General features: G+C 40.5%; 1 protein-coding gene across 1 annotated transcript in view; it reads right to left on the reverse strand.

The window, feature by feature from the left end:
* LOC126424649 (trypsin-3-like) overlaps positions 1 to 27,976 on the reverse strand; it is a 93,579-nt gene that overhangs the window by 34,914 nt on the left and 30,689 nt on the right. Inside the window, exon 2 of the mRNA XM_050087381.1 lies at positions 16,583 to 16,751. Coding sequence (XP_049943338.1) covers positions 16,583 to 16,751 — 169 coding nt within the window. The remainder of the gene's footprint in view (positions 1 to 16,582; positions 16,752 to 27,976) is intronic.

A 27,976-nucleotide genomic window follows, 5' to 3' on the forward strand; every position in this document is an offset into this window, starting at 1 on the left:
TGAAAGTAGGAATGTTAATTTATCTATACATTGACTGGTATTGAGGGGTTTTGTTTTATCCCGGCTAGTTCTTAAATTAAGCCCAGTGAGTCACTACGCGTATTGTCTTGCCAGTTCTGAAGGAAAAAGCCATAAGTAAATTAATACTAGTGTTTTCAGTAGATTCTCGTTCACTTGTTTCAGTTACTAGTCTGCAGTTTATTCTTGGTGAAAATCAAGTAACCTAATTATTTATGAACCTAAATCGAAGTAAAGTTCAAGACGAATAGTCAGTTTCAAATTAACATGTTATTTTATTTAACAATAATTATTAATAAATCAGTTCATTCACACGATCGCATTCAAAGGGGTTCTTTGAATAAGTATCTAATCTGGAATCCCGTCAATATCAGAGATACTAAACAATGTTCTGTCACTTTTGATAAAAAGATTGTTACTGTTTAATATCCATAAACTGTCACGAATTATGATTACAAGTCGCGTGAAGTAAAGCTTTTCCACTATCACAATACAAAGTCCGAATCTGTTCAAAAATCGTTAATTCCGTAAAATATTTAAATCTTCACACGAAGTGACGTTAAAGTCAGAGAGATTATTGATCACCTGCCCGTTCCTCTAATATGACAAAAGTTCTAATTCTGATCTGAAATTAATGCTGCCCAGAAAACAATCTCGTCGCGATTTATTCTCACGCCCTGATTAAATAAAGCTCCTATTGTCGCTTCCTAAAGCTGTACGCCCTAATTGACCTCGAACAGACTAGACGGTAGAGACTGGAGTATCATAATTGCATTGTATGTCTATTTATACTTTAGTAAACGCTATCTTTGGTGTTCAAGACCTACGTTCTGTGACTATAATATTGATTTTCTCATCTATAAGAATAACTAATAATTTAACCATTTCTATCGTTTTCCCCCCTCCCATGCTTCCAAAATTTATGATTAAAATTCTTTTCTTTTCCTATTATTTTTCTACTATAGATTTCCTTCTATTTGTCTCTTATTTCTATTTCGTAAATTACTACTTGTGGAGGGGATTGGGACATTTTCTGAATTTATATTTCGAGGGCATGGGAGCTAATTTGGGAGCTATTTTGGTTTATTAACACCGAGAGGCTTTGTAGGTGTTACACTACGGTACCCCGCTGCAAGAAGGGGGGCAAATTCCTTAGCGTTCTCTGTGTAAAATCGAACTGGTATCCCATCAAGTCCAGCGGCCTTTCCTCTTTTGAGCGATTTTAATTGTTTCTCTATCCCTCTGTCGTCTGTTTCGATATCTACCATTTTGTCATCTGTGCGACAATCTAGAGAAGGAACTACAGTGCAGTCATCCTCTGTGAAACAGGTTTGAAAAAAGACATTTAGTATTTCGGCCTTTCGTCTGTCAACCTCTGTTTCAGTACCATTTTGGTCACAGAGTGTCTAAAGCATTTTGTGTTGATCCACATACCGCGTACTAAAAGTACAATAGAGGGATGTACCAGTTACAACACAACAACAAGGTAGGACCGCGCAATGCATGTAGAAAATGTAGACCTACTAGAAAATACAAGCACCTTTTTCCTAAAATCCAGGACCTAAAGCTTCAGAGGTTAACATGACTGAAATCAAGTAGAGAGAATGACATTTCTTTATCAGTACGAAAAGCCTAATGAGTGAAAAAGAATTGAGATTACAATTACATACAGCTGTACAGTCGTGTACAAAACGAGCGAGACCCCTCGCAATTTCGTTATCCTGATCCGCAAAGCTTTAAAGTCTGCCACACAGCATAACAGGCAAGGCGACGAAGTGCTACCAACATACTACGCACAGACGTCGAATTGAAAAAATATCCGAACTTTGTCGGACTGTTTTCAATCATGTGTAAGACTATATTAATGCTGATTAGTGTGTTAAAAACAACACGTAAATATAAGATATAAATGAAAGAAGAAACCCTAATTAGTATGAACTGTACTAATAAAAATTAATTTCAGCTTATCGAGATAACATAACTGTTTTAGTAAGGCAAAGTACCCCAGATCGTTACGAATTAGCAAAATATGTCGGCCGCGAAACGGTCTGTGTCAACGTTCAGACCAGTCATACTGGATTACCGTTGCTGACCTACCATCAAAGTGTGGAAATTTAACAATGCGTGAAGATTCATAACGAAATTCAGCTAAAACTCATTCAGTGCCACACTTAAGTGAATTCAGTTATTGACTGAAGCGGAAAAGTAGGCAGTAACAAGTATGAAATTCTACAAGAGTTTCATATTGACATCCACAGGGCGCTGATACAGAATAAAGGAAGCAATAAAACTTATTGGAGGCGCAAGAATTTCTTAAAATTACTTTACTGATAGTCTATCTGCCTCCATCGATATTAGAACTGAAAACAAACCAGACCTTTTAGCGTGTAAGGATTCAACTGATGCGGTGGCTCGGCTGCTAAAAGGTATCTACACTATAGCAGCAGCGCATTGAAAACTTTGACCGTCGTTTTCTCAGAAGCGGTCGAGTGTTTGCAGATTAGCTGAGACATGTGTTCGCTTATTTTTGTCCCCTCTTTCACTGAGCGAAGCTTCAGCAACATCGGGGTATGACACTTTGCGGGTCCCTCGTAAGTGGCGTGAGTCGCGATTCAGTAGACAGAATGCGTCCATTTTCCTCGACTACTGATTGCACGTTTGGAAACTTTCGTTCTAGTAGTGGCAGTTTGCAGTATGAGGGCTGGTTTTCCTGATAAAGATCTACTAATGGATTTTGTTCCTAATTTACGTAACAGTGTAGTAGACCTACTGCAACGACTTGAACTGGAAATGTTTGTTTATTTGGATAGTCTGCTTCTTAGTTGCCATGTTTCCCTATAATATTTTCCTTTGTTTCAAAACGGCAAGTTTAGATGACCACTACAACTTGGTGACAGCAGTAACAATTTAAAACTTTGAAACAGTTACGTGTGGTGTACGAGGAGTGTACTCTGTTGAATGAGGAATACATTAAACACAAAAGCTGCGTACAGTAATTATAACAAACTTTCGGTTGCATGACAAAACACAAGTCGAAATACTATTCATCTCAGTACCCAGTAAAACTTAAACTGGGACGATCTCAAACACACACTTGTGGGGAAGGCAAACGGAAGACTGCGTTTTATTGGCCGCACGCAAAGAATACGCAACAGGTCTAGTGAAAACACTGCTTACACTACGTTTGTCCGTCCACTGTTATAGTATTCCCGCGCGGTATGGGATCCTTGACAGACGTGATTGATGGTGCACGCCAAAAACGTCCAAGGAACGGTAGCACGATTTGTAATGTCACAAAATAGGGGAGAGAGAGTCCCAGATTTGATAAGCGAGTTTCGTTGCCGCGAGATCTTGGCACGAAATTTCAGTCACCAACATGTGTTCTGAATGCCAAAACATAATTTCCTCGGGAACTTACACAGGAAGAAATGACCACAGTAATAATGTAATTCGGGGCTCGTGAGAAAAGATTTAAGTCGTCCTTTTTCCCGCACGCTGTTAAAGAGTGGGACGGTAGAGAAACAGTCCGAAGGTGGTTCGATGAACCCTCTGCCACGCACGTAAGTCTGGACGCAAAGAAAACCTGTAGATGTAGTCATGTAGATGTAACAACGAAATTATATTGTAATATGCTACATGTGAGTTACATTTGATTTGAACATCGAAGTTGTTTGCTGTTTATTTATTATTTTGTTCATTATTTTCAGCCTTAGACAACAACTAGGTGCGTTAAATTGATATGAAATAAAGTGTCATGCATGGACCAATAACAATAAACTAATTACTACTTGTTGTGGTACTGCAATATCTGCCAGCGCCTTTAGGAGTGGATATCGCATACGACGTTCCTAGTGCGTTTAGAAGTGGATATTGCAGACGACTTCGAACAAAATTTCAATGTAGCTTCGTAAAAGTTCCGTGGTCAAACGATCTGAGCTGCTGGCGAATACAGTTTATCCTCACTAGACAGTAAATATTATCATTATACATGAGGTGAAAAGGGCTTCGCCGGGTGCGGTGGCAGAGCGGTTATAGGCGCTTCAGTCACGAACCGCGCGGCTACTTCAGTCGCAGGCTGGAAGAGCCATTTTTTGACCTTTCGCGTAAATTTTCTTGACATAAAGGGCCATATCTTTAGATTGCGGTGACATAGAAGCTCACTTTTTTACACCACCAAGAGACCGTATACTGCAGGAAGTGCGAAACATTTCGGCTTATTATGTCTACCCGTACTCGAGGTAAACGGGTTTTAAGGGTTGGGTAGACAGATAGCCGGTCAAGAAAGTGACATTAGTGGGGTTCCCTTTATACCGATTTAAGTGACGAAATCCTAACATCGAAAACAGCTACGACAGGTACTGAAGATGAGGGCCGCATAAATAATTCCCCCTACACTTTACTGGAAATATTCTAGTTGCAGTCGATACATCAGGATATTAATCCTAGCTACGCTTTCGATGCAAATCACGTTTACAGGAATGCAAATAAAATCCATTTGCCTATACACTTGGTAATTCAGATCCCAGTATTAATGCCACCGCGTTTTAGAAGTTCGATCATTCCCATTGCTAGCTAGCTTAAGAAACATTTCGGCTAATGAACGGTTTCTGGCTGTGGCGAGTCTAATGGAGAATTCGAAACTTTGTAGAATATGTTTGGCAGCTATGTCGCTGTTTTTTCCTGGGGTAGTTCAGAATTATTCTACTAAATTTACTCGCTAATAACAGTATTTTGTTATTTCGATAAACATCCGGAATGATTGTCACGTAAGCGGCGACAAAAAGGTAGAAAATTCATGTTTTTGAGTCCAGAAAGCTCTATGCAACAGAAACTGCAGATCATTTTGCCATTTTCATTGCGAAATTACCGGCTTATTCATGCCTGTGGTAATAATAGAGGGCTGTTTGTCTGGGTTGTCTGCTAGCGTAGTGAAAGGTGTTAGCTACTGCAAGTGAGGTCTCGTTTGTTTTCGGTTTTAATATCGATGGAGGCAGATAGACTATCAATAAAGCAATTTTAAGAAATTCTCGCGCCTCCAATACGTTTTATTGCTACCTTTATTCTGTACTGGCGCCCTGTGGATGTCAATATGAAACTCTTGTAGAATTTCAAACTTGTTACTGCCTACTTTTCCGCTTCAGTCAATAACTGAATTCACTTAAGTGTGGCACTGAATGATTTTTAGCTGAAATTCGTTATGAATCTTCACGCATTGTTAAATCTCCACACTTTCATGGTAGGTCAGCAACGGTAATCCAGTATGACTGGTCTGAACGTTGGCACAGACCGTTTCGCGACCGAAATATTTTGCTAATTCGTAACGATCTGGGGTACTTTGCCTTACTAAAACAGTTATGTTATCTCGATAAGCTGAAATTAATTTTTATTAGTACAGTTCATACTAATTAGGGTTTCTTCTTTCATTTATGTCTTATATTTACGTGTTGTGTTTAACACACTAATCCGCATTAATGTAGTCTTACGCATACTGAAAACAGTCTGACAAAGTTCGGATATTTTTTCAATTCGACGTCTGTGCGTAGTATGTTGGTAGCACTTCGTCGCCTTGCCTGTAATGCTGTGTAGCAGACTTTAAAGCTTTGCGGATCAGGATAACGAAAAGGCGAGGGGTCTCGCTCGTTTTGTACACGACTGTACATGCATTCCGTAGCGGTCGAAATAGCGCGGAAGTAAAATTGAAACAGAGAAAATGTTAATTTTGTTAAGTGCAGAGGCGTAAAGATTACTATAATGAATAGACAAAACAACCTACATCCTTCTGAATCTGCTTAGTGTATTCATCTCTTGGTCTCCCTCTACGATTTTTACCCTCCACGCTGCCCTCCAACACTAAATAGGTGATCCCTTGATGCCTCACAACATGTCCTACCAACCGATCCCTTCTTCTAGTCAAGTTGTGCCACAAACTTCTCTTCTCCCCAATCCTATTCAATACCTCCTCATTAGTTAAGTGTTCTACCCATCTAATCTTCAGCATTCTTCTGTAGCAACACATTTCAAAAGCTTCTATTCTCTTCTCGTCCAAACTATTTATCGTCCATGTTTCACTTCCATACATGGCTACACTCCATACAAATACTTTCAGAAACGACTTCCTGACACTTAAATCTATACTCGATGTTAGCAAATTTCTCTTCTTCAGAAACGCTTTCCTTGCCATTGCCAGTCTACATTTTATATCCTCTCTACTTCGACCATCATCAGTTATTTTGTTCCCCAAATAGCAAAACTCCTTTACTACTTTAAGTGTCTCATTTCCTGATCTAATTCCCTCAGTATCACCCGACTTAATTCGACTACAATCCATTATCCTCATTTTGCCTTTGTTGATGTTAATCTTATATAATCCTTTCAAGACACTGCCCATTCCGTTCAACTGCTCTTCCAAGTCCTTTGCTGTCTTTGACAGAATTACAATGTCATCGGTGAACCTTTAAGTTTTTATTTCTTCTCCATGGATTTTAATACCTACTCCGAATTTTTCTTTTGTTTCCTTTACTGCTTGCTCAATATACAGATTGAATAACATTGGGGAGAGGCTAAAACCCTGTCTCGCTCCCTTCCCAACCACTGCTTCCCTTTCACGTCCCTCGACTCGTATAACTGCCATCTGGTTTCTGTACAAATTGTAAATAGCGTTTCACTCCCTGTATTTTACATCTGCCACCTTCAGAATTTGAATGAGAGTTTTCCAGTCAACATTGTCAAAAGCTTTCTCTAAGTCTACAAATGCTAGAAACGTAGGTTTGCCTTTCTTTAATGTAGCTTCTAAGATACGTCGTAGGGTCAGTATTGCTTCACGTGTTCCAATATTTCTAAGGAATCCAAACTGATCTTTCCCGAGGTCAGCTTCTACCAGTTTTTCCATTCGTCTGTAAAGAATTCGCGTTAGCATTTTGCAGCCGTTACTTATTAAACTGATAGTTCGGTAATTTTCACATCTGTCAACACCTGCTTTCTTTGGGATTGGAATTATTATATTCTTCTTGAAGTCTGAGGGTATTTCGCCTGTCTCAAACATCTTGCTTACCAGAGGGTAGAGTTTTCTCAGGAGTGGCTCTCCCAAGGCCGTCAGTAGTCCTAATGAAATGTTGTCTACTCCTGGGGCCTTGTTTCGACTCGGGTCTTTCAGTGCTCCGTCAAACTCTTCACACAGTATCGCATCTCCCACTTCATCTTCATCTACATCCTCTTCGATTTCCATAATATTGTCCTCAAGTACATCGCCCTTGTATAGACCCTCTATATACTCCTTGCATCTTTCTGCTTTCCCTTCTTTGCTTAGAACTGGGTTTCCATCTGAGTTGTTGATATTCGTACAAGTGGTTCTCTTTTCTCCAAATGTCTCTTTAATTTTCCTGTAGGCAGTATCTATCTTACCCCTAGTGACATACGCCTCTACATCCTTACATTTGTTCTCTAGCCAATCCTGCTTTGCCATTTTGCCCTTCCTGTAGATCTCATTTTTGAGACGTTTGTATTCCTTTTTCCATGCTTCATTTACAGCATTTTAATTTTTTCTCCTTTCATCAACTAATTTCAATATTTATTTTGTACCCATCAGTTGATTACTACAACGTAAATCAACTATACAAACAAAACGAATAGAGATATTTATTCCCAAGTCGCAGACTATACTGAAAGAACACTAATTTCAAGAGTATATCATTAGGTTAAGCATACGTAGTTTTAAGAAACGGAGCGCATCGATGCAAGTAAACTAGAAGGAGCGTAGAATACGCTAAATTTGTGAACTTAACATAGGGTATTGATTGTACATAGTTGGAAATAAGTATCAGAATTCAAAGTAGAAGATAATATACACAAGAAATGACCTATCCGACTATATACAACAGGATTAACACACTTTTGAAAGAAAAGTAATAACAAGTATACATAAAAGAAAATGATTACCACAGAACTTTAGAACTAAGTGACTTCCATACAGCACGCAAGTAAGCGACAATGTGAAAGGTAGAATGAAGTATACACATAGAAAAATTCGTGTGACTGACATGTAAACTTTAAAATAACACATCTTATAAGATTTTATAGAACTACAGTTCTTTATAGACAACAACAGCAGTAGTGAGCTTAATGTACAAGGAGAATACATACACACAAATCTGCTATTATAGGACTCACTTATGTTACTTGCTATTAATTAGATTGTACCTTATAGGAAAAGCATAAGCAGCAAAATGAAACTGTGAACATGGATCGTACAGCACGTGGGAGATAAGCTAAGTAAATACGAAAACAAACCAATACCCACACAACATAATTACATGAACTTTAACAAAATAACTGAGGTAAGTACTGTATGATTAAAAAGCGATATGGAGAAATAAATGAATTTCACTGCTGGATAATACTAGGAAGTAGAGAGAGTGTGAAAGATTTTAGATTCAACTGGAGGTATTAATTAGTGGTGGTGGTTGTTGGGATGTTTAAGGGGGACTAAACACATATTAATTAGTCAATCTACGTTTGTGGTGACACCATATATGGAGTCAAAGTAGGAAGAGAGTGAAAGTGTATTTGAGTAACATGAGTTTATTTATATTTGTGGGAAGAAAGAAATATGACGGTGGTGCCAGTGTGAGAACCCCATAGGTAATATATGGGTATAAATGAAGATTTATCTGGAAGATTTTTAATGAATTATTATATGGGTATACGACGATGAATATGAAGATGAATATTACAGGGGTACCTAGGAAAGGGCCATGGTAGCGATGTAAAAAGAAATAGATTATATAATCTTAAGTCTTAGAATGAATGACTGTATGAGTGTGGAAAGCGAAGTATGTTGATATATGTACGGTAAGTAATTGTGAAAACAAACATCTTGAAGAAAGAGTGAAGAGTAAAGAAGAGACATTGAAGTCTATATTAACAAAGATACACGGTACATTTAACGTACGCTCAGAACAGTAATTTGCCACACATACATCAGAATGAAAAACAACTTAGTATGAAGCTATTTCCTTAGCGATTAACTTTTACATCTTGAGCAACCATAAGGTGGATGTAAATGAAAATATGATATACAATTCTTAGCAGGGATGAGCACATAATGCAGGGAAATAATATTTTCTACACTGAGTTCCTGACACACGCAGAAGCGAAGGAAGTACATTTAGCATAAGCACCTTCTTCTTTAGCGGGAATGAATTATGAGTGGAATTACGTATGACAAAAATACAGTAAAATTACCAGTCACACGTTACGAAGGTAACCTCGTAATGTCGTCGCCTCAATAAGGCAGATATACATCTAGAAATATGTGTACATGAACGTGAACTATTACGACGATTAACAAACAGTGAAGAAGTTAGGATTTTCAAGGGATAAAACATTCTCCATACTCACTCACAATCGAGCACTTGTAAATATTGTACATAGTATGAAGATTTATCAAATGCCAAGGATAGAATAAGTACACTAACGACGCACTACAAGTAGAAATCCTAGAAGTAGCTTTATGTCTGAAGCAGACCCTAGCAAATCCTCTTTTTTGCATGTAGTGAGTAGTGCTGGAACGTATTTTCCATGTGTAGTATGAAGGTAAAAACGCGCTGGAGGTCGGTCCTGCAAGACAAGAAAAGAAAATGGAAATATCCAGAATAAATGCAAGATTACCTCTAATTTACATATTGGTGTGTAAGACGGTGCATGTCATGTAGTCCGTATATGAAATATGAATGTGAATTTTAAATTTATTTGACAACTTTATTATTGTCAGTGCCTATGTCTGTGTAAAATTTATGTACTATTGTCAGTTTTATGTGAAATTTTATTCTTGAAGGTGAACCATTTATGTATGTATGTGACTTGCAACGCGACGGACGAGTAAAATACTCGCATCTGTTAAGTGATGCAAAAATAGTAAGGCCTGCTAATAGTGAAAAAAACGGCTGAGCTTTGATAATAGTAAACGCTACAGTCTAGCGAGGTGGATACAGTGAGTGTGATAGGTGTGATAGGTGTGTAACCACTAATTGATGTCTGAGGACCGCCGACATACAATGCACAACGGAAGATAATTCCGAGTCCTGCAGTGTGGCCCTTACCTTCAGTTTCAATGGCCGAAAACTTCGTACAGGTGCGAGATGAGGTATTGGTGTTCTTCGGGTTGAGTGTTGGAGCTGAATCCGTCGTAACCAGTGACCGGACTGGAAGGCATACAACACACCGACTGGAGCGACATTGCAGTGGAGTCGCAGGCAGTGCTGCAGTGCTGGTGCTCACGCGGCGTTTTGCGTCGCTGGGACGAGTGCGTTAAACAATGAGCTGCTGCTGGCGATATGTACAGCGAACAATGAGATAGCGTGTGTATTTGTAGGCGGATACGGCGATCGGACGTAGTATTATTAATTGGTAAGCATAAATCTACTCTCTTTCAAATTCTGAAGGTGGCAGATGTAAAATACAGGGAGCGAAAGGCTATTTACAATTTGTACAGAAACCAGATGGCAGTTATAAGAGTCGAGGGACATGAAAGGGAAGCAGCGGTTGGGAAGGGAGTGAGACAGGGTTGTAGCCTGTCCCCGATGTTATTCAATCTGTATATTGAGCAAGCAGTAAAGGAAACAAAAGAAAAAATCGGAGTAGGTATTAAAATCCATGGAGAAGAAATAAAAACTTTGAGGTTCGCCGATGACATTGTAATTCTCTCAGAGACAGCAAAGGACTTGGAAGAGCAGTTGAATGGAATGGACAGTGTCTTGAAAGGAGGATATAAGATGAACATCAACAAAAGCAAAACGAGGATAATGGAATGTAGTCGAATCAAATCGGTTGATGCTGAGGGCATTAGATTAGGAAATGAGACACTTAAAGTAGTAAAGGAGTTTTGCTATTTGGGGAGCAAAATAACTGATGATGGTCGAAGTAGAGAGGATATAATATGTGGACTGGCAATGGCAAGAAAAGCGTTTCTGAAGAAGAAAAATTTGTTAACATCCAGTATAGATTTAAGTGTCAGGAAGTCGTTTCTGAAAGTATTTGTATGGAGTGTAGCCATGTATGGAAGTGAAACATGGACGATAAATAGTTTGGACAAGAGGAGAATAGAAGCTTTCGAAATGTGGTGCTACAGAAGAATGCTGAAGATTAGATGGGTAGATCACATAACTAATGAGGAGGTATTGAATAGAATTGGGGAGAAGTGGAGTTTGTGGCACAACTTGACAAGAAGAAGGGACCGGTTGGTAGGACATGTTCTGAGGCATCAAGGGATCACAAATTTAGCATTGGAGGGCAGTGTGGAGGGTAAAAATCGTAGAGGGAGACCACGAAATGAATGCACTAAGCAGATTCAGAAGGACGTAGGCTGCAGTAAGTACTGGGAGATGAAGAAGCTTGCACAGGATAGAGTAGCATGGAGAGCTGCATCAAACCAGTCTCAGGACTGAAGACCACAACAACAACAACAGCTCCCAGTAAAACTGTCTGAATAAGTTAGAATGACGGCAGTAGACCAGGGTATTCAACCTCGAGCACGAGTCCTCCCGTATTTCTTTAAAAATTCTTACTATGTGCTCTGTCACTTCTGAGGAGAGCTGTTTTATTTTGTGGTTTGTTGTATAGCTAGAGAAAGCCGAAATGCACGCTATAAGCTCACGCAGGATGGCGTGAGGTCTGAAACAGGATACGGAATGAATGCTATAAAGAAAAGTACGTAGCTGCTGGAATACTTAACTTTAATCCATCATTTGTATACATCGTTCTTGATGAGACATGCTTCATACGATAACTATCAATTGCTATGGCGCATTGCTAGGTCGTAGCAATTGACTTAGCTGAAGGCTATGCTAATTATCGTCTCGGCAATTGAGAGTGTAATTCTCAGTGAACCGTTCATAGCAACGTCGGCTGTACAACTGGGGCGAGTGCTAGTAAGTCTCTCTAGACCTGCCGTGTGGCGGCGCTCGGTCTGCTATCACTGATAGTGGCGACACGCGGGTCCGTCGTATACTAGCGGACCGCGGCCAATTTAAAAGCTACCACCTAGCAAGTGTGGTGTCTGGCGGTGACACCACATGGTTAGTCACCAGTCTGGATAGACATGCTTTCCTGCTTTCCAGATGTTGCAGTTGTGTCACTTCTTCTCCAACTACCGACGTCTTCATCTTCTTATGATTGCATATACTGTGGCAGACGAGTAGTAACCTCTTGGATGTGTGCTGGGTCCGTAGAGTCTGCTGAATGTCGGAAATTCTTGGCTAAGGCATCGACGAGGGCCTCTGCCTTGGCGTTTCGCTCTGAGATTTATAAGCGCCCCACAACCAGAGGTGTTTCTTCGGCGTAGACCTAACCAGGCGCCATGATCATCTGTCTTCCAGCGACAATGACGCTAGACTGTTGTTCCAGTAGGGACTGTGATTTTCTGCTGCGACTCCTGCAAAGTTGGAATGTGCAGACACTCTCAGTTGGTGTGATCGACAGATCACAATCAAACACCTCGCTGGTCAACTGGACGTCTCTGTTGTTAGCGCTGACTCACTCTACGACCATTTGGTGTACTAAGGTGTGTGCCTTCTGGGTTCTTCGCTGGCTACCAGAACACCATACAGAGTAACATAGAATCATGTGTATTGAGTTCTTGCGTCTTACGTGGCTGATCGTGACAATTTTCTGTCGAACATTGCCACAGACGATGAAACATTGGTTCATCACTTCGAAATTGAAACATAACGGCAATCCATGAGATAGCGCCACACCACCTCTACATCTACATCTACATACATACTCCGCAATCCAACATACGGTGCGTGGCGGAGGGTACCTCGTACCACAACTAGCATTTTCTCTCCCTGTTCCGCTCCCAAACAGAACGAGGGGAAAATGACTACCTATATGCCTGTATACGAGCCCTAATATCTCTTATCTTATCTTTGTGGAATTTCCGCGAAATATAAGTTGGCGGCAGTAAAATTGTACTGCAATCAGCCTGAAATACTGATTCTCTAAATTTCCTCAGTAGCTATTCACGAAAAGAACGCCTCCTTTCCTCTACAGACTTCCACCCGAGTTCCTGAAACATTTCCGTAACACTCGTGTGATGATCAAACCTACTAGTAACAAATCCAGCAGCCCGCCTTTGAATTGCTTCTATGTCCTCCCTCAATCTGACCTGATAGGGATCCCAAACGCTCGAGCAGTACTCAAGAATAGGTCGTATTAGTGTTTTATAAGCGGTCTCCTTTACAGATGAGCCACATCTTCCCAAAATTCTACCAATGAACCGAAGACGACTATCCGCCTTCCCCACAACTGCCATTACATGCTTGTCCCACTTCATATCGCTCTGCAATGTTACGCCAAAATATTTAATCGACGTGACTGTGTGAAGCGCTACACTACTAATGGAGTATTCAAATATTACTGGATCCTTTTTCCTATTCATCTGCATTAATTTACATTTATCTGTATTTAGAGTTAGCCGCCATTCTTTACACCAATGACAAATCCTGTCCAAGTCATCTTGTATCGTCCTACAGTCACTCAACGACGACACCTTCCCGTACACCACAGCATCATCAGCAAACAGCCGGACATTGCTATCCACCCTCTCCTCTGAAGAAGACGTTCAGAGCTGGACCCTTAGGAAATAAAGTAATGGCGTCTGTTTTCTGCACTCTGAAGGGTTGATTTTGTTTGATATCCTCCCTCCCCAACAACCAACTCTGAAGTGAACTGTCCTTTCCTCAGGAAATTGAAGAAACGATTTCACCGAAATGACAAACGAACTTCTTCTCCATGACAGCGCAAGGCCTCATAAAAGTCTGTCCACCTGAGAGGAGCTCACAAAACTTTATTGGATTTTTCTGACTGATCTCGCAGCTTCCCACTTCCATCTGCTTGGCCCAGTGAGGCATGCACTCCACAAGAAGCAGTACGTGGATGACGGGAAGGCTACTGGCTTAGCCAGACGTTGGCTCTGACGTTGACCAGTAGAGCTGCACCATGCAGGCGCACAGGCCGTGCCAGTACGGTGCTGTAAGCTCATCGCATTTCACAGAGACTATATTAAAGAAAAGTGCTTTTGACAAGAGAGAGGGCAATAATATGATGTACTGGACTCTTGAACAAAACCAACCTGCTTTCAGCAAAAAATGTGTTTCATTGCTTATTGAACAGCCCTCTTAGACTGGGTGATAGACCCTCCACCACTCCACTCCTGTCGGTATGCAGGTAGCCGCCGTGGTGGATGGTGTGGACGTAGTGGTTGCACCACCTGGCTGTCCCCGCCCTACCGCTGTCGGATGTGGACATCATGCTATGGGATCGTTCTTCTTTTTCTAGGCTTAGTGCAGGGTTCCACGCTATTTCTATTAAAATATTATTTTACGTACAAACACATGAAACAATAGCTATAAAGGAATAAATTGAGTCTTTTCAGTTAATCCATTACGTTATTTTCATACTTAATTAATAATGTCGTAAACAACTATTTTTCTCCTTCATTACAATTGACCTTTTTACTTGAAATATTATGTAATGGAAATTGCTTCGTCAACGTATGTCCTTATTTCCATACGTTCTGACAATCGCTCATTTCCGTTATTGTAAAACTTTAATAATTTTTCGCTTCTGCAATAACACTCAACCGAGAAAAACCGACGTCGTTATGGAACATAGCAATCTGCCACGAAAACAAAGCATAATAGTAAAATGAAGTTTAGCAAGAGACTAACGCACAATGCCCACTACCGTAGGTCGATTGAGTGCTGCGAAAATACACTACTGGCAATTAAAATTGCTACACCAAGAAGAAATGCAGATGATAAACGGGTATTCATTGGACAGTTATATTATACCAGAACTGACATGTGATTACATTTTCATGCAATTTGGGTGCATAGATCCTGAGAAATCAGTACCCAGAAGAACCACCTCTAGCCGTAATAACGGCTTTGATGCGCCTGGGCATTGAGTCAAACAGAGCTAGGATGGCGTGTACAGGTACAGCTGCCCTTGCAGCTTCATCACGATACCACAGTTCATCAAAAGTAGTGACGGACGTATTGTGACGAGCTAGTTGCTCGGCCACCATTGACCAAACGTTTTCAATTGGTAAGAGATCTGGCCAGGGCAGCAGTCGAAGATTTTCTGTATCCAGAAAGGCCCGTACAGGACCTGCAACATGCGGTCGTGAATTACCCTGCTGAAATGTAGGGTTTTGCAGGGATCGAATGAAGGGTGGAGCCACGGGTCGTAACACATTTGAAATGTAACGTCCACTGTCCAAAATGCCGTCAGTGCGAACAAGAGGTGTCCAATGGCACCCCATACCATCACGCCGGGTGATACACCAGTATGGTGATGACGAATACACGCTTCCAATGTGCGTTCACCGCGATGTCGCCAAAAACGGATGCGACCATCATGATGCTGTAAACAGAACCTGGATTCATCCGAAAAAATGACGTTTTGGCATTCGTTCACCCAGGTTCGTCGTTGAGTACACCATCGCAGTTGCTCCTGTCTGTGATGCAGCGCCAAGGGTAACCGCAACCGTGGTCTCCGAGCCGATAGGCCATGCTACTGCAAACGTCGTCGAACTGTTCGTGTAGATGCTTGTTGTCTTGCAAACGTCCCCATCTGTTGACTCAGGGATCGAGACGTGGCTGCACGATCTGTTACAGCCATGCGGATAAGATGCCTGTCATCTCGACTGCTAGTGATACGAGGCCGTTGGGATCCAGCCCGGCAATCCGTATTACCCTCCTGAACCCACCGATTCCCTATTCTGCTAACAGTCATTGGATCTCGACCAACGCGAGCAGCAATGTAGCGATACGGTAAACCGCAATCGCGAGAGGCTACAATCCGACGTTTATCAAAGTCGGAAACGTGATGGTACGCATTTCTCCTCCTTACACGAGGCATCACAACAACGTTTCACCAGGCAACGCCGGTCAACTGCTATTTGTGTATGACAAATCGGTTGGAAACTTTCCTCATGTCAAAATCGTTCAAATGGCTCTGAGGACTATGCGACTTAACTTAGAACTTAGAACTAATTAAACCTAAATAACCTAAGGACATCACACACATCCATGCCCGAGGCAGGATTCGAAGCTGCGACCGTAGCGTTCGCTCGGCTCCAGACTGTAGCGCCTAGAGCCGCACGATCACTCCGGCCGGCCTTTCCTCATGTCAGCACGTTGTAGGTGTCGCCACCGGCGCCAACCTTGTGTGAATGCTCTGAAAAGCTAATCATTTGCATATCACAGCATCTTCTTCCTGTCGGTTAAATTTCGCTTCTGTAGCACGTCATCTTCGTGGTGTAGCAATTGTAATGGCCAGTAGTGTAGGTTGTTAGCAGACTATGATACCGTCAGTGCTTTCTTCCCGTGAAGCCTTGACGTGACGTGACATGACATGACGGCCAATGTCAACTGGCCTTAAACAACGTCATCCCGGGATCTCGTAACAAGGCTAGCTTCATTTCGACAACATGTGCGGAACAGAATGCTCACTCCAGAGATATTTCTACTCTGTGGTTGTGCTAGCTGCTATTTCAACTCACCTAACGACATTATGTGCTGCGGTGAGGACTGCAGTTCTGGTGATGAGCGACCCGGCGCATATATACCGCTCGTCGGCAAGTACAAGGGCCTGGTGAGTGAACTGGCCGACCCCTGCTGGGTGGCCATCGATGATGCGGTCATGTGCCTGTTTACGTGGAGTCCACGCATCTGAAACAAGACGTGGCGCTCTGACAGATTTCTGCTGAATTCTGTACTCTTCTTCTCAAAGCTGAGATCTGTTGCAGACACTGATCTACATCTCGTCGGGGGGAGGGGGGAGGGGCGGGGGCTGGAGGGGGTAAGGGGAACCTTCTGGGAAGAACACTTGCTACTGTAGGAATGAGCAAAATTATCGATGTATCTTAATACCGACACTTTTCCAGAAACGACATCTATACAGGGTGGTCCATTGATCGTGACCGGGCCAAATATCTCATGAAATAAGCATCAAACGAAAAAACTACAAAGTTTGGCTTGAAAGGGGAAACCAGATGGCGCCATGGTTGGCCCGCTAGATGGCGCTGCCATAGGTCAAACGAATATGAACTGCTTTTTTTAAAAAATAGGAACCCCCATTTTTATTACGTATTCGTGTAGTACGTAATGAAATACGTATGTTTTAGTTGGGCCACATTTTACGCTTTGTGATAGATGGCGCTGTAATAGTCACAAACGTATAAGTACGTAACATTCCGCCAGTGTGGACGGTATTTACTCCGTGATACATTACCCGTTTACCAACTGCGGAAAAGGTCGATACCGTGTTGATGTATTGTGATCATAATGCCCAACAGGCGTGTGCTATGTATACTGCTCGGTATCCTGGACGACATCATCCAAGTGTCCGGACCGTTCGCCGGATAGTTACGTTATTTAAGGAAACAGGAAGTGTTCAGCCACATGTGAAACGTCAACCACGACCTGCAACAAATGATAATGCCCAAGTAGCTGTTTTAGCTGCTGTCGCGGCTAATCCGCACATCAGTAGCAGACAAACTGCGAGAGAATCGGGAATCTCAAAAACGTCGGTGTTGAGAATAGCTACATCAACATCGATTGCACCCGTACCACATTTCTATGCACCAGGAATTGCATGGCGACAACTCTGAACTTCGTGTACAGTTCTGCCACCGGGCACAAGAGAAATTACGGGACTATGACAGATTTTTTGCACGCCTTCTATTTAGCGACGAAGCGTCATTCACCAACAGCGGTAACGTAAACCGGCATAATATGCGCTACTGGGCAACGGAAAATCCACGATGGCCGCAACAAGTGGAACTTCAGCGACATTGGCGGGTTAATCTGTGGTGCGGCATTATGGGAGGAAGGATAATTGGGCCTCATTTTATCGATGGAAATCTAAATGGTGCAATGTATGCTGATTTCCTACGTAATTTTCTACCGATCTTACTACAACATGTTTCACTGCATGACAGATGTCCTTCCAACAAGATGGATGTCCGCCACATAGCTCGCGTGCGGTTGAAGCGGTATTGAATAGGATATTTCATGACAGGTGGATTGGTCGTCGAAGCACCATACCATGGCCCGCACCTTCACCGGATCTAACGTCCCTGGATTTCTTTCTGTGGCGAAAGTTGAAGGATATTTGCTGTCGTGATCCACCGACAACGCCTGATAACATGCGTCAGTGCAATTTCAATGCATGTTCGAACGTTACGGAAGGCGAACTACTCGCTGTTGAGAAGAATGTCGTTACACGTATTGCCAAATGCATTGAGGTTGACGGACATCATTTTGAGCATTTATTGCATTAATGTGGTATTTACAGGTAATCAAGCTGTAACAGCAATTGTTCTCAGAAATGCTAAGTTCACAAAGGTACATGTATCACAATGGAACAACCGAAATAAAATGTTCAAACGTACCTACGTTCTGTATTTTAATTTAAAAAACCTACCTGTTACCAACAGTTCGTTAAAATTGTGAGCCATATGTTTGCGACTATTACAGCGCCATCTATCACACAGCGAAAAAGTGGTCCAACTGAGACATTAGTATTTCTTTACGAACTACACGAATATGTATTAAAAATGGGGGTTCCTATTAAAAAAAAAAAACGCAGTTGATGTCCGCTTGACCTATGGCAGCTCCATCTAGCGGGCCAACCATAGCGCCATCTGGTTTCCCCCTTCAAGCTAGACAAGTTTCGTTCTGTGTAGTTTTTTCGTTTCACCCTAATTTCGTGATATATTTGGCCTGGTCATGATCAATGGACCACCCTGTATACATCCTCGATATTCAAATTAGGGATACACCGATAAACTGATATTTAATACCGACTGTCTTTTCTTGATTCATAAGCATTGTAGTTCTCCTCACCTGATTTTTTGCCTATTCCAGCTACTACCGATCTTTGCAATCTGACAGTAAATTTCCTACAACTAGGTTAATCTAATTTCATATTCAGTACTACAAATGAGCATTAGATTTGAACATGAATGTATCTGTAATGCATACTGATGAAAGCTTATTACTGCCGTGTGTCATTTCTGCCTCTGCAAACGGTAGGTACAAGAAGCAAAATGCACACCTTTGGTGATAGCACTGTATGAGAATGGTTCAATTTATCGTCCCCTGCTCCCTACTATGAGGCGGAATGCGGACTTCTCTTACCCCCTGACTGGTTGCATCAAGGAAAGGCAGACGCACCGTAAGGGTAGCGTACACTTGGCTCAAAAATCGCACACATTACTGCACTGTCATTTAATGGAAAATGGACTCTGCTGTCTGAAATGTTTAGTCGTCATTTCACATCTGTTTTGTCAGAACACACTCAAAAGTAATTAATGTGCTAAGCGTCTTCTCTTTCGTCCGAAAGAGTTGCTTCCTTTGTAAACCTGGCTGAGCCCGTTAACAGAAGCAGACGGACCTGGGAACGTATTAAACGGGAATTCTGTTAATGTCTAGAAGAAAAATATGCGTGTCTATGAATGTAAACGTGCTCTCTCTGATAAAATATTATTTCGGAACGAGAAAAGTCTATACCTTTCGAAGATAAAAAAACTGATAATTAAAATATTTCTGTGTAGCAAATACTAAGAATTACAAAGACTATAGCCGGCCAGTGTGACCGAGCGGTTCTAGGCGCTTCAGTCCCGAACCGCGCTCCTGCTACAGTCGCAGGTTCGAATTCTGCCTCGGGCATGGATGTGGGTGATGTCCTTAGGTTAGTTAGGTTTAGATAGTTCTAAGTCTAGGGGACTGATCACCTCAGATGTTAAGTCCCATAGTGCTTAGAGCCATTTGAACATTTTCGAACAAAGACTATATTATGTCAAGGAATTTCTGTATAATTATGGGATAAAGACTTGGATGAATAAAATGATCACACTGGTGTCAGCTCTAGAATCTGTTAGACGCTTTTGTTCGAGGTTGCTTCTGATCGCACGACTCTGCTAATTGTACGTAAGTTTTTATCACAACAGATGTATAAACAGTATTTGTCCTTTTAATCTCATTGTATACCTCTCGCTACATGTGAGTAATTAATTATCGCTAGAGCTCTATCATTGGACATCTGCCAGTCTTCGGTCTCAATGGCGCACTGGCACCCATTACGTGAAATGCCATTAATCACCCTCAAGATAAGAAGAAAAAATATTTTAAAGATTCTGCTATAAGGAAAAGAAAATATTTTTTGGAGAAAAGTTTTCATTAAATTCACACGACGTACGCAAATATAATAAATAATATAACTCTCGGTCTTGCTTATGAGTAAATCGCTAACTGCTAAAAATCTTGTTTCCACTGCCGCAAATATTATTCAAATCATAACTAATAGTATAAAGTGTCAGTGTTTAACAAAGAATTTACGTAACATTGAGGATAATAGTGCAGCTGCGTAGGTGATTATATCGGGACCCTCTTTGCAACAATATTTATTTACAGTTTTACCTAAACTACGGTATTTTTGAGCTATCCGTGTGTGTGTTGACAAAATACGTAAATAGTTTCAACCCAAACTAGTATCTTTACTCAGAATTATTTACCTACATAGCAACATCGATGACTGTTACCGTATATTTTAGCTGCTATCACGAGTGTGCGAAATATACACGACGTCACGACTTACAAATACTCTCATCCACAATTCCAAACGTTAACAAATCGATACTTTTCATAAAAGAGAGAGGTAGGGAGAGAGAGAGAGAGAGATGACATACGATTGGCTAGTATTATTGGCTGCATTAATTAGCTTTTTGTAAATAAGTGATTTTAATATACATTGTGTGTCTTCCATCGGTTAATGTTGAGTATAATAAAGTATTTCACAATTTTTAAATGTTTGATTAACATTTCTGTGACTTGGATCAGTTTTTTTTAATATGTGTAAGTACTGAAAATATCGACCTTTATATCGTAATATCGCTACTGCTTTGTGGGTCATATAGATAGATACCTCTTATGAATATAGACACAATGTACCGGGTGATCAAAAAGTCAGTATAAATTTGAAAACTTAATAAACCACGGAATAATGTAGACAGAGAGGTAAAAATTGACATACATGCTTGGAATGACATGGGGTTTTATTAGAAAAAAAAGTATTGCTAGACGCGTGACGGATCTCTTGCGCGCGTCGTTTGGTGATGATCGTGTGCTCAGCCGCCACTTTCGTCATGCTTGGCCTCCCAGGTCCCCAGACCTCAGTCCGTGCGATTATTGGCTTTGGGGTTACCTGAAGTCCCAAGTGTATCGTGATCGACTGACATCTCTAGGGATGCTGAAAGACAACATCCGACGCCAATGCCTCACCATAACTCCGGACATGCTTTACAGTGCTGTTCACAACATTATTCCTCGACTACAGGTATTGTTGAGGAATGATGGTGGACATATTGAGCATTTCCTGTAAAGAACATCGTCTTTGCTTTGTCTTACTTTGTTATGCTAATTATTGCTATTCTGATCAGATGAAGCGCCATCTGTCGGACAACTTTTGAACGTTTGTATATTTTTGGTTCTAATAAAACCCCATGTTATTCCAAGCATGTGTGTCTTACATTATTACATCTACATTATTCCCGTGATTTATTCAGCATTCAAATTTATACTGACTTTTTGATCACCTGGTATATCGATATTTTTAGAAATTTTCCCATCCCTATCTATTGGCTCGAACCCCCCGATCTGACAGTGAGGCTGAGCAGACCAGAGCAGTGCAGCAGTGTGATTGTACGCAAATGCGTCGCACCACAGTCGCTGTAGCGTGTTACTCTCCATTTCACTTTCGTGTTGGTTCAGTACACCGTTGGACTAATCAAATCAAGTGGCATCACAGATGTATTACACATCAGGACCACATAAACGATAAGATGAGAAACAACTCAGTCGTTCGATGGAAAAGCAATGTAGGTTGTTCCAGATTTCTATTTTCTTTTACCAGATGAAGGTGCAGTCTGTAGCTGTTTCCCCTTTGTAGCACATCACTTCATGACTTCCACCTTTCCTTCTGGTTTCAGATACCTAATCATTATAAATATTCTCGTTCTTTCAACAAGTGTCGTGAACCTTGGGAACAGAAACTTTACCTTAATATTTGGTTTCTACATCTACACCTGCATGATTACTCTGCAATTCACAATTAAGTGGTTGTCAGAGGATTCACCGAATCACCTTTAGGTTACTTCTCTACCGTTCCACTCTCGAACAGCGCACGTGAAAAATGAACACTTTGATTGTAAGTAGGCTGTTTAGGTTTTTTTATTGGTAACGCCAACTCTGTATGAAAATCACTGGCTGTGCTGTGTGCAGTCTGTGGCTGCTTTGCATTGTTGTAATACTCGCCATTGTAGTGTTAGGCAGCTGGCTGTGAACAACGCGTAGCGTTGCGCAGTTGGAGGTGAGCCGCCAGCAGTGGTGGATGTGGGGAGAGAGATGGCGGAGTTTTGAAATTTGTCATGAACTGCTATATTTATATATGATGATATCAAGGTAAATACATTGTTTGTTCTCTATTAATATCTTTCATTTGCTAACTATCCCTATCAGTAGTTAGTGCCTTCAGTAGTTTGAATCTTTTATTTAGCTGGCAGTAGTGGCGCTCGCTGTATTGCAGTAGCTTGAGCAGCGAAGATTTTTGTGAGGTAAGTGATTTGTGAAAGGTATAGTTTAACGTTAGTCAGGGCCATTCTTTTGTAGGGATTTTTGAAAGTCAGATTGCGTTGCGCTAAAAAATATATTGTGTATCAGTTTAAGGACAGTCATGTATAATTGTTTAAAGGGGACGTTTCATATGTCGACCCTTAGCCGAGGATACCTCACTGGAATCTTCTGATTTTTTTTTCTTGTAGTTTGTGTAATTAGTGTAGCTTTTGTTTATTGGTAGCGCGTAATTGTAGAGAAAATCTCCTTTGTAGTTGCAGTCTTTCATTGTTGTACAGTAAAACAGTTGTGGCATGCATGTAGATTTGCACCAAGTATTTCGCAGCTGCAATTAACTAGATATTATTTTCAGTGTTATGTTAATGTGTTCTCTTATTTTTGCTCTTCAAATTGTGCTTTTCTGTGTTATCGTGTGAAATACTGTGACAATAATGGCGTGTGAAAAACGTAATACTAGGCTCCAAAGTAAACTGAGAAATGACAGTGAAGACGAAAGCAGTGTGTTAGCGCCGCAGAGTAATGAATTAACAGACGTTCAAAGTAGTAATTTGGTAACTGTGCATAAGGAAATGGAGCGGGCTGCAAACAATGGTGTAGACAGTGAAACAGGTAGTGAACAGGGAAGCGTTATCGATCGATTGGTCGGCAACAGCTCGCCTCAGGAATCCGAAATTACAGGACACAATTTTGCAAATACTGTAGATTCAGGTTTTGCGTCCTCACCGTTTTCTCAAATGAGTCAAGACACATTTTCCGCTTGTCAAAATGTGAATGTTGCCGGTGCAACTTCACTGCCGAAAAGCACTGAAGAACATGTTTCAGACACCAGTGCATTGTTATTACAATTAATGCAACAAATGGGACAAAAGCTTGAAAAGTTAGACACAATGGAACAAAATCAGAGACAAACACAGCAACAGTTAGACACAATGGAACAAAATCAAAGGCAAACACAGCAAAAGCTTCAAAAGTTAGACACAGTGGAACAAAATCTTAAAAAGTTAGACTCATTGGAACAAACTCTTGAACAAACACGTGAAGATTTAACTAGTGAGTTACATAACATTGAATCGAAATGTCAAAAAGTCTGAAATGACGTAAAAACACAAATTTGTGAGCATTTTCAACCTATTTTTTTGCGGCATGAAAATGCATTACAGAATCACGAAGCAGCCATAAAAGAACTGCAAATTATTGTTCATGAAAATCATGAGACCTTGCAAGCTAAATTTGACTCAGTTGCATCTACCGATTCGGTTACGCAACTTGCAAAAACTCAGGAAAACTTTAAGGACACAGTAGATACTCTGAAACTTGGTTCAGAAAAACACACTGAAGAAATAAGTACACTATCGGAAAAAGTAGCCGAACTTTCGGATCAGGTCACTAACTTATCTACAAAGGTAGATGATGATCTGAGCGACACAAGACCCGTAGCCTTCACTGACACAGAAGAGTATGAACAAATAAGAAAATTCAAACAAAATCAGAATCAAATTAATACACAACACCAAAGAGAAATCCGGGAAGTACAAGATCAGCTGACACAGGTAATACAAGAATTACGTATTTCAGAGGACACTGGCGCTCCAACACGGGAAGAGGGACTTAGAAACACGGAAAAGCCGCAAAATAATAACACAGGGCATTTCGGAAGTTATGAAAGAAATTGGCAATGTGCACCGAATTTTGATATGGAACGGCCGACACGACGTAACAATGATCGACATGCGACTCGCCGACATGATGATTTTGACTATAAGCTGTTCATTACTACACGTAAATTCAAAACATTTAAGAATTCCGGCAACGACATTCGTCCACAAGCGTGGCTCCATCAATTCTCTCATTGTTTTCCTCCCAACTGGTCATTGGAGCACAGGTTAGAATTTATGTGTGGCTATTTAGAGAATGAACCAGCTGTAAGAATGCGATTGGTCATTCACGATTGCCACAGTGAAGGAGAATTTTACCATGCCTTCCTCTCAGCATATTGGTCTCAAGCCACACAAGACCGAGTAAAACATGGTATCATAATGATGAAACATTTCGAACAATCTGAATTCTCCAGTCTCGTGAAATATTTTGAAGACATGTTGCACAAGAATCAGTACCTGTCAAACCCATACAGCCCCTCAGAACTCATCCGCATTTGCTTAATCAAATTACCTGAACATTTATGGCATATTATTTTAGCAGGACGTTGCAAAGACGACATTGAAGCTTTTCAGGGACTGTTACAAGAACTAGAAATTGACACTGATAATCGCGGAACGCGAAAACAAGGACACAACAATTACAGGTCACATCCATCACAATTCCGTGACGACAGAAACAATAACTGGACACGACTGGTCTATTCTTACAACGCAAATCGTGACCAAAATAGACACCACCCGTACGACAACCGTTGGCAGAGTAGTAATAATTACAGGGAAAGATCACCTCTCCGCGGTAGTGACTATCACAGAGACAATCAGAGAAACAGACAATTTGGGAACCAAAATAATTATTATCAGGGGAGACAGAATAACTTTAGACGCAACGGTCCAGCGCGCAGTTTCGATTCAGGGAGAAATTCTCCACCACGTGACCGACAAGAAAGAAACTATGGCATCTACCGACGTGACGACAGACGATATGATCGTAACGACAGACCTGAATTGCATCAGAACTGGCGGGATTTAAACAGGGCAGAGCCCTCTCGTCACGGTGAATTTGTAGAAGTTAGGTCTCCAAATCCCAATAACGGCGCGCGCCAACAAAGAGACAGACAATGACTCGCACAGCAGGCAGCCGCGTGCGCCCGCTGGCTCCGAGAAAAATAACATAAGACTCTAGCCTTGAGAAAAATTTTAGCATTCTTTACCGATGTATACAACATGATAATTCTTTGAAGTTGAAACTCTGTGCACTAGGAAGAGTAAAGGTTTACACCACATTTCACATGTAAAACTGTTTATTGAAAGATAATCTGCTTTTTAACTTTGTCTTTGCCATATAACTTTTCACTTTACATTACCAGTATGCTTTGTCAGACTTAGAAACTGTTAACATGCAACAATGTTTGAAGTTAAATATCCAGTCTAGAACCTAGGGAACATTTTTAAACAGAAATTACGAATGCATTGTTATAGTGAACAGACAACACAGTGTTGTATTTATACACTCTTGCTTGTTAGTTGCACGATTACGTAACGACTATCAGGCTTACATACTTAGGACACATACTGGTACTGCTAATGAGATTTTAATGCAACATTTTGGTTTACTTGAAAATACTTTCTGGGTTTAATGTACTTTCTGTGAGATACCAGACGACACAGTGGTTAGTTTAAGTGACAACTACACGGTTTTATCACGACGCTTCTAATGAGTGACAATTTACAATGTTGCTTTTGTAGTGTTTCTGTTTTATTTCTGCACAGTTTTTCTGTTTTATTCTACAAAGTAAAACATGTTTTAGTAGTAACTTTTGTGGTATAGCTACAATGAGATTGCCTTTTCCGTAGCACAACAATACGTTACTGTACAGTACTTTCTTCATCACGCCAATAAGCATAATAACTACGATATCTATACACAAAGCACTTTTGTTTATCATGAGGTAAGTACATTGACTTCTGCAGAACTTAGCTTTCAGAGGACAATAACTACGACACTTTCACAGAGATTATCTTACAGCAAGACGCACATTTAGCGCTACAGTACATGTGTTTGAGTGATTAATTTTGTACTTAAATCATTTATTTTTAAAGATATTTCAAGGACAATGATACAAAGGTTTTCCGTAATACATTTCATTCCATTGTTGTAATCTGTAACACCTGAGGGTATAATTACATTAATCCTCAGGGGGGTACACGCTTACTTTGTGTACCATGTGTGTGGCAACCACAAGGAACCCTAGCTAATATGGTATTTGCTTATACAACTTTACACATCGGTACCATATTTCTCTAACACACAAATTACACAGCTATCTGATCATTTAACTGAGAGATAAACATTTTTTTACTACATCAGTGACACATGTTTACGCAATACACAGTTGGGTAACTTCACACTTATGAAACTGTATTTTGTCTGTACTTTGTAAACTGTTCATATTCTTTCGGAATCATTGTGATACTATGAGAGCTTTGAATGATGTATTTGGTAAGGGAGCATGATTTTTAAAGTACGTTTGAGGCAGATGACACTTTTGACATGAGCAGAGAATTTTTTTTGGTTTTGACATTATTGCAGAAAGTTACGATGTTTTTGAGATTTGGCTGAGGTTTTATGATATTATTACGATGATGATGTGTATTGTGCTGTTGCTGAGGTATGTTTATGATTAATAAGCTGATGCTATATGAGTTATTTGAGTATGCTACATATCTGTTATGATGAAATATCGAAGAAGTGTCGACGAATAAGTAAGGAATAATGAGCAGTGGTTAGGGACTCTGATTTGTGAAAAAGGATGTTGGAAACCAAGAATCGTACTTTAAGAGTTATGAAATGTGTGTAAATGTGTGAATGTATCACAATGCTGGCGGAAATTTTTGGACGCTCTTATATTTACAGGATTTTGTTTCTACACATTTGTAACGCAAATTCTTGACCTGTGAAATATTTTTATATGAGACTGTCACTGTAGCGGAAACTGGTGTCGTAAATATTTCCGTAAGAAAGTTATGTGACCACCTGCACATAATGCGTCGTGAGCGGCCAGGTGTGCCAGCCGCCTTGAGAAAAAGCCATTAAGTGGTAGAAAAAAAAAGGGGGGAGGCCATTATCCTCGCTATCGACATTCCTTTGTAGAAAGCATCGTAAATACGACACCCTCAAACTTGAAAACATGATTACACTGTAGAGTTCTTAATTTATGATATTTACTGAAATGAAATGATGAGAAACATTTTATGTCTATTGTCTTGTTAGTTGAAAGATTGCTTACTACATTATGAAATGCCATATGGTTAGTGAATGACGTTTGACACCTTGCTTTGCCTATTTTTTTTTAATATCTAGTTTCTAGCTGCACTGCAGCATTGGTTAAAATAGAATTTTATAGATGTACTAATATAAATATTTTCTGTCTACAGATCCAGTAAATACTAATTTTGTAATACATTTCCCAAAAATGGGGTAGCACAAAGACATTTCCCTTCACAGGAATTGCATACGGAATTTTCTCTTCAACTACTTGGTAATTTTTTTTGTAGAATAACTTCTTGTGGTGCACCACTTTAATTACATAGTCATTAAGATGT

The sequence above is a fragment of the Schistocerca serialis genome, chromosome 10, assembly GCF_023864345.2.
Source record: "Schistocerca serialis cubense isolate TAMUIC-IGC-003099 chromosome 10, iqSchSeri2.2, whole genome shotgun sequence".
NCBI lineage: Eukaryota > Metazoa > Arthropoda > Insecta > Orthoptera > Acrididae > Schistocerca > Schistocerca serialis.